The sequence below is a fragment of the Camelus dromedarius genome, chromosome 27, assembly GCF_036321535.1.
Source record: "Camelus dromedarius isolate mCamDro1 chromosome 27, mCamDro1.pat, whole genome shotgun sequence".
Taxonomy (NCBI): domain Eukaryota; kingdom Metazoa; phylum Chordata; class Mammalia; order Artiodactyla; family Camelidae; genus Camelus; species Camelus dromedarius.
The window spans coordinates 6165495-6173230 of NC_087462.1; the positions used below are offsets into that span (position 1 = coordinate 6165495).

The window sequence follows — 7736 nt, forward strand, 5'->3', positions numbered from 1 at the left end:
ATCTATCTATCCATTCCTCCGCCTATCCATTAATCCATCTCACGTTTTGGATACAAATCAAAATAGGTGGGTGTCACTTTATTTTATTATGGTGAAATATACATAAAATAAATTTTTACCATTTTAACCCTTTTAAAATGGTTTAAGTATACAATTCAGTGGCTTTAAATACATTCACAATATCCTATAATCAACATCATTATCTATTTACAGAACTTTTTCATCTTCCCAAAAAAGAAACTGTCCCCATTAAATATTAACTCCCCATTCCCCACTCCCCCTAGCCTCTGGTCCCCATCCTTCTACTTCCTCTATGAATTTGCCTTTCTAGGGACCTCACGTAAGTGGAATATTTGTCCTTTTGTGTCTGGCTTATTTCACTTAACATAATGTTTTCAAGATTCAGGGCTGCATAATTTTCCATTATATGGCTACACCACATTTTGTTTATCCAATCTTCTGTTGATGGACAGAATTTGGCTGGCTTCCACCTTTCGGCTAGTGTGAACCATGCTGCTATGAACATTAGTGTGCAAATACCTATTTGAGTCCCTGCTTTCAATTCTTTTGGATATATATTTAGGAGTGGAATTGCTAGATCAAATGATTTTATGTTTAACTTTTCGAGGAACCACCAAACTGTTTTCCATGTGGCTGTACCATTTTATATTCCCGCAGGCAGAGTACAAGGGTTCCGTTTCTCCACATTCTCGCCAGCACTTGCTACCTTCTGTTTTGTTTTGTGTTTTTGTTAGCAGCCATCCTAACAGGTGTGAAGCGCTATCTCATTGTGGTGTTGATTTGCATTTCCCTAATGGCCTGTGATGTTGAACATCTTCTCGTGAGTTTATTGGCCATTTGTACAGCTTCTTTGGCAAAATATTTACTAGAGTCCTTTGCCTATTTTTGAATTGGGCTTGTTGTTGTTGAGTTGTAGGAGTTTTTTATAATCTGGACATTAATTTCTTGTCAGATATACTATTTATAAATAATTTTGATTTGGGTCTTAGTTGCTCTCTCTTGGCATCGCATGGGAAATGGATTTTTGGGGGGGCAGGGCAGGCGAGGAGAGATGTGATTGGAGAGAGGGTGCTCCAGGTGATAAAGGAGAGACGTGGCCTCGGGGATGGGGAGAGTGGATGAATGCTGGGTGCCTCAACAAGGTCCCTCTCTGGAGCTCAGGTCAGAGGCACAGGAAGCTGAGAAATGGAGCTGATGGAGGTGGGAGTGCCCACCTGACTCCCTAGTCCTTTCTCCTGGGATGAAGAGACTAGTTACATGGAGGGGAGGGCAAGGGGGATGGGGGTGGGGGTAAGGGCCAGTTACAAGTAGCATCCTTGGCAGACAGTAGCTCACAATTTTGCTGTCCCCTAAACACCCCACCTCAGCCCTGCACACAGGCAATGTGTAGAACTCACAAGGTCTTCAAAGATGAGGGGCCCTGTAGGAGCCACCCTAGCAGCCAACACAGAGCCTGCCACAGTCCTCAATAAATGCAGGCTCTGTCATTTTCCCGGCTTCACTCATCTTAGGGTAGGGGGTCCCTCATGATCACCCCCAAATCTCTTACATGCCCCCAAGGCACGTTGAGATCTCATTTTAATCCCTTGAGGCCCTGCCTAGAAGTCCGCCCACCGTTGTTTCCTTGCAAAGTTGCCTTGAAATCCCACCCTATCTCTTCAAGGACAGCGTCTGGATGTCCCCCATTAACTTCCTCTCTGAGAACAAAATGCCCCGCCTTCACCGAAGTTCAACAGGAAGGAGGTGTCTCACCACCTCCACCCACTTTACCCCTAACCCCGCCAGACTTTTCAGTGCTGCGAACAAAGGAAGGTCTGTTAGCACTTCCTGTTTCTGGGCCAGGGGTTGGCCCTCGGAAAGTCCTCAGAGACTCGCCAGCACCCCCCACCTCCCTAGGCCCCACCTGGGCCCCCCAGTTCTGGACTCCTGGGACTACAGAGTATCCCCCTGCCCCTTCAGGCCTAGGTAAGGTGTGGCCACTTCTGCATTCTTAACTGCGGTGGTTGGGCTTCCTTCCTCTCCGTGACCTGCCTGCTCCTTGGTGCCCAGCATCTCTTTAAGGCAACTTCCTCCTGCATCCTGGCCACCATGGTGCTCTCTGGGTTACTGTCCAGGGCCTGCTGGACTTCGCTCAACTACCTGCTTCTGATCGGCTGTCTGCTGCCCCCAGGTGAGGCCTGTCAAGCTTGGGAGGGCTGGAGTTGGCAGACGGATGGGTGGGGAGGCAGCCTCACACCCTGCTGCCCTTCCTGGCTGTGCAACACTTCTTACAATCAGATCTGCCAGAGCGCCCACCAGTGTCCTCAGGAGAAAGTTGTGGCTCCTTAACTCAGCCTTCAGGACTCCCTGAGGCCCAGCCACTGCATTTGATCTGTTCCTGTCCCCACCCCTCCAACATACACACACAAACACACACTCTCTCTCTCTCTTTCTCTCTCTCTCCCTCTGCTCCATCTGGATCCTTGATCTCTGCCCATGATCCTCCATCTGCCAGATCATCACCCTTCCTTTTTACTTGGATAACTCCTACTTAATCCTTTAAGACTGGCCATAGTGGTCCCCTCTTCCAGGAAGGCTTCCCTGACTCACTAGAGGCTGCATCAGGGCCTCCTCTGGCTTCCCCTGCCAGCTCTCCTTGATTTCTGATCCATCCCCTGTCTTCCTTACTATGAAGGCAGGGACGATCTAGATCTTGGCAAAAAGAGGTGTCAAATGGTGGTATCTGCAGATGAGTGGGTTGCGGGGCACTGGAACAACCAGCAGAGCCTCCCTTTGTTCCCATAGGTACCCAGGGGCAGGAGTTCCTGATGCGAGTGGAGCCGAAGGACCCAGTGTTGCCTGCTGGAGTATCCTTCTCAGTAAATTGCAGTGTAGATTGCCCCCACCCTGAACGCATCTCCCTGGAGACGAACCTACTCAAGGAGACGGTGGGCCGTGGCTTGGGCTGGGCAGCCTTCCATCTCAGCAATGTGACTGGTGATACCACGGTCCTCTGCTCTGGCTTCTGCAATGGCTCCCAGATAGCAGGATCCTCTAGAGTCACAGTGTACCGTGAGTGGCTGTGCCTGGAGGTGGGACTGGCCTTCGGCAGTGGTAGGGGTAGATGACCAATGGTGCAGGGGAGCGGGGAGCCCTGAGTTTGCAGGAATGGACCAGGGCTCTGACCCAGAACTTGGACCTGGATATGTGTGTGTGTGTGTGTGTGTGTGTATGTGACAGAGACAGACAGAGAGACAGAGAGATACATCTCAACCATATGCCAGGGCAACAGCTATGAAATCTATTTATTTGGGTCCCAACAAGCATTTTTATTTATTTTTACTTAATTTTATTTTTTTCAACAGGCATTTTATTTAAATAGCTCATGTCTTTTTACTTACTACTTTTATTTTTATGGCAGATAACAGATTCATGTGGTTCCAAAATCAAAAAGTATAAAAAGGTGCAAATGTCAAATCTCCATTTACCTAGTGTTGGCTGAGAGTGGCTGCTGTTTGAAGTGTTGACACGTGGGTGCTCATTCAAAAGCCCTGGGATGGGGAGGTGTGCTTATGAGCCTCACTGCACACACAAGGAAACTGAGGCTCAGTGGGGTAAAGTCAGGGTCCACAGCTAGTGAGCAGAGAAGCCGGGAGTCCAGCTCCCAAGTCCCTGTTCTTAACAAGCTACGTCCTCCTCCCCAGATCCTAAGTCCACTGCCCCTTTACCAGATCGAGTCTCTCCATGTTTAAAATTTGAAAATTTAAAGTAACACAATAGAGGGGAGGGTATAGCTCAGTGGTAGAGTGCATACTTAATATGCACAAGGGCCTGGGTTCAATCCCCAGTACCTCCATTAAAAAAAGTTAAAATAAATAAACCTAATTCCCTCCCCCCCCAAAAAAAATAAAATAGCACAATAGACTAGAAAATAGCAGAGTACATCACTCATGGTACCTACTGCTTTGTGAAGCCTTCATAGAGGTGTCATATATGTGAGTAACTGAGTGTATGCTCCTCCTGTGTGTGCACCAGTATCTATATTTGTCTGTGTACCTATGTGTGTGTCTATGAGCATATGTATGTGTGTCCTTATCTCTGTGACTGTGTGCGTGTACCTGCGTGTCTGTGCATGCGTCTGTGTGTCTGTGTGTGCCTGTGTGTGCACATGTGTATCTCCATGAGTGAATGTCTGTAAATATCTGTGTGTCAGGATCTGTGCCTGTGTGCGTATCTGTGTGAGGGTGGATGGCTGTGTGTGAGCATACGTGGATGTCTGTATCAGTACATGTCCCTCTGTGTCCCTGTGTGAATTTCTGTGTAACATGTACATCTGCATATGTGTGTCTGTTTGCCTATGTGTGTATCTGGGTGTCCCTGTCAGTATGACTGCCAGATGCGTCTGTCTAGCATCGTGCAGGAGCCTGTGGGTCCTGGCTCATAAGAGCCCATGGTACTCATGTCTTCCCAACTCTATGTGTCACATGGAGTAGCTTGAAATCAGCCAAAGTGGGAGTATTTACACCAGAGAAACTGGCAAATGCTCCGTGTCGGGGCTCCCCGACCCAACTCCACCCCACCCCGAGAGCCCAAGCATTATTAGCATTTGCCAGCATACCACTAGCCCTTAACCAGGGGTTAGATGGGGGCCTCCTTGTTAAATATTCTAAAAGATGTTAAATATTTCCATAGCAGCCAGTCTGCAGGCCCTGGTATGACAGCTTAAGATCCAGCCTTGAGAGGTGCTCCCCAGAGTCCCAGGGCTTGGTATGTGTGCCTGCAGGGGGTGCTGCAGCTGCAGCTGGGAGAAGACCCAGCCTAGGGCTGCTGAGTCCCCCCAGACAATGCAGAGCGCCCTGAGAGGCTGCCCCAGGCAGGTGTACCGCGAGAGCCTTGGGCACCTGGGACTGATTGGGGCAGGCTGGACCAAGCTGTGGGAGAGGCCAAGACCAGAATCCAGGCCAGAAACTGCGAGGGGTCAGGGGAGTTCCTAGTCCTGAGATCAAGGAGACAAGTGGACACATAGGTCTGGAGTTTGGGAAACCCACCGTCTAATCCCTGCTCTACCCTTCCCTGGCTGTGTGTTCTTGGGCAGATCACCTCCCCCTCACATCTTTGGGCCTCAGTTTCTCTAGCCATAAAAGGTAAGAATCGTAGAAGAGATTTCACTGGGTTGCTGTGTGAATGGAGGTGGATGACATCTGGAAAGTCTAAGGAAAACTCAAACAGGAAATGTTATGATTTCTATTAACATCATAAGTGGCCATAAACTTTAGTCCCCTTCCTTCCTTTTTTTTCCCCCCTTAACTGTGAGGTCCTTGGGAACAATGACTTTTATTTCAATGCCTGGCAAGGTGTCCGACAAAACAGGAAATAATAATCATGATGCTAATGACAATAGCAAACATTTATACTAGCACACGTCTAAGCCCTGTAGGTTTATTAACTCAAAGTTCACAGTTCTGCACTGGGCCACCCTGGGCTCCTCTCCACTCCCTCGGGTGGGGTTTATGGGGCTGGCTGGTAAGTTCTTCTCTCCCTTTCACACCCCCCAACCCAGGGTTCCCTGAGCGCGTGGAGCTGGCCCCCCTCCCCCGCTGGCAATCGGTGGGCAGGCACCTCAACCTGAGCTGCCTGGTGTCCGGAGGGGTGCCCCGGTCCCACCTAGAGGTGGTGCTGCTCCACGGGGAGGAGGAGCTGGGCCGGCAAACAGTAGCAAACGAGGAGCCCGTCGAGGTCATGGTCACAGTGCTGGCAAGCAGAGACGACCACGGCGCCAATTTTTCTTGCCGCACGGAACTGGACCTGCGGTCCCAAGGGCTGGGACTGTTCCAGAACCATTCGGCCCCCAGGAAGCTCCGAACCTTCGGTGAGGGAAGGGACTGCAGACGGTGGGTGATGAGCTGTGCCAGAGTAATGGTGCCCTGGTCGCGGGATTCCTGAGAATGGGGTGGCCTGGACCTCAGGAGCTTCTAGGAAAAGATGCCCTTGGCTATTGGGAGGGGTAGCCTCAGATGGGAGGCTCGAGGCCGTAGGAACTTTTGAGAAGGCTGTGAGTGTGTGTCCTGGGAAGGGGGCGATGCGGGATGCAGAGTCTTGGGAAAGATGAACTCCTGTTTGGGGGATGAGTGTCATGGGAAAAAGGGCGTCCAAGGCTGTGACACCGCGTCCTGCTCACTCCTACCCTTCTTTCAAGCCATGCCCATGATCCCCCCGCGCCTCGCTGTCCCCCGATTCTCGGAGGTGGAAACGTCGTGGCCAGTGAACTGCACTTTGGATGGGTTGTTTCCAGTCTCGGAGGCCCAGGTCCAACTGGCGCTGGGGGACCAGATGCTGAATACCACAGTCATGAGCCACGGGGACACGCTCACGGCCACAGCGACAGCAAAAGCAGAGCAGGAGGGCGTCCAGGAGATTGTCTGTAAAGTGACCTTGGGGGACGAGAGCCGGGAGACCAGAGAGAACGTGACCGTCTATAGTAAGAGGAGGCGGAGCCAAAACGGCTCCAAGGCGAGGGGCGGGGCTTCTGTAGCCTGAGCGGGCGTGGCATAGGGCGCAGACTAAGCGAGAGAGGGGCGGGGCCTAAGTAACACGTGATGTAGAGCCTGAGCGATCCAAATTGGGCGGGGGCTGCACAGTAGCCTAAATATCCCGAGGGGAAGGAGGCGGGAGGCGGCGGGGCTTGACTCAAGAGGTGTGTGGTCAGTCAACTCCAGGGCAATGCCCCGCCTTTAGACTTACAGGGGCCCATCCTGACCCTGAGCGAGCCTAACGCCACTGAGGGGACCACAATGACCGTGACTTGCAAGGCTGGACCCAGAGTCCAGGTCACGCTGGACGGAATTCCAGCCGCAGCACCGGGACAGCCCTCCCAGCTTCAGCTAAACGTCACAGAGAGGGACGACAGGCGCACCTTCTTCTGCTATGCCACCCTCAAGGTGCATGGGGAGACCTTGCACAGTAACAGGAGTGTCCAGTTGCGTGTCCTGTGTGAGTAGGTCACTCTGATCTTTAGTAGCGTGCTTCCTTGATTTGGGAAGACGACTCGCCCTTGCCCCACTGTACCTCGGGTGTGTTGGGTATGTCTGATCATTTGGCGATCCCACAGACGGCCCCAAGATTGACCGAGCTCAATGTCCCCAGCGCTTGACGTGGAAAGATAAGACTATGCATATCCTGCAGTGCCCGGTCCGGGGCAACCCGAACCCCCAGCTACAGTGTTTGCAGGAAGGCTCCAAGTTCAAGGTGCCCATCGGGATCCCATTCCTCGTCAGGTTAAACTATAGTGGTACCTACTACTGCCAGGCGGTCAGCTCACAGGGCACAGACAGTCTGACAGTGATGATGTACGTTCAAGGTAAGCCTAGGCGGGGCTTATTTATTCCAGTCGGGCAAACTCAGGAGGGGCCGAGACGCGCGTAATTTATCCTTGCTTTTTTACACAGATCAGAACCCCATCGCCGTTACCATCACCTTGGGGGTGTTAACTATCCTGGGCCTTGTGATTGCCACCGCGGCCTTATTGTACGTCTTCCGGGTGCAGAAGCGGAGTGACATCTACCATTTGAAGAAAAAGAGCTCCTGGCTGCCCCTCACGTCTAAACAGCCCGACGAGGCTGTGGCAGAGGAGTCATCCTGAGGCCTCGGGCTGCCGTGATACTGGGCAAAAACGACGGGAGTTTGGCTGTGTCCCCGAATTCCGCACTAATAAAGACTTTAAAACCCATACTCTGTGG

General features: G+C 51.6%; 1 protein-coding gene and 1 non-coding gene across 3 annotated transcripts; both read left to right on the forward strand.

The window, feature by feature from the left end:
• The first annotated feature begins 1846 nt into the window (after positions 1 to 1846).
• On the forward strand, positions 1847 to 7726 carry ICAM3 (intercellular adhesion molecule 3). 2 transcript variants are annotated; one of them, XM_010978342.3, is made up of 8 exons: positions 1847 to 1986; positions 2071 to 2191; positions 2806 to 3072; positions 5561 to 5869; positions 6197 to 6478; positions 6736 to 6990; positions 7109 to 7357; positions 7446 to 7726. In XM_010978342.3, exons 2-8 carry the CDS (start codon positions 2110 to 2112, stop codon positions 7637 to 7639), a joined length of 1638 nt encoding a protein of 545 aa, XP_010976644.3. In that variant the 5' UTR covers positions 1847 to 1986; positions 2071 to 2109; the 3' UTR covers positions 7640 to 7726. The 2 variants fall into 2 exon arrangements, with proteins under 2 accessions (XP_010976644.3, XP_064336310.1); XM_064480240.1 differs by lacking the exon at positions 2071 to 2191 and having other exon boundaries at positions 1857 to 1986.
• On the forward strand, positions 3784 to 3856 carry TRNAI-AAU (transfer RNA isoleucine (anticodon AAU)). The gene has a single exon. It is a non-coding gene; the product is annotated as a tRNA-Ile (tRNA).
• Positions 7727 to 7736: the final 10 nt, after the last annotated feature.

What these genes read in the sequence shown, in the direction of transcription:
- ICAM3 (XM_010978342.3), top strand. Translation starts at nt 2,110, where the DNA reads ATGGTGCTCTCTGGGTTACTGTCCAGGGCCTGCTGGACTTCGCTCAAC. An exon ending in CGGCTGTCTGCTGCCCCCAG is followed by an intron (nt 2,192 to 2,805) that starts GTGAGGCCTGTC and finishes TTGTTCCCATAG; the next exon opens with GTACCCAGGGGCAGGAGTTC. An exon ending in TGTCCAGTTGCGTGTCCTGT is followed by an intron (nt 6,991 to 7,108) that starts GTGAGTAGGTCA and finishes GCGATCCCACAG; the next exon opens with ACGGCCCCAAGATTGACCGA.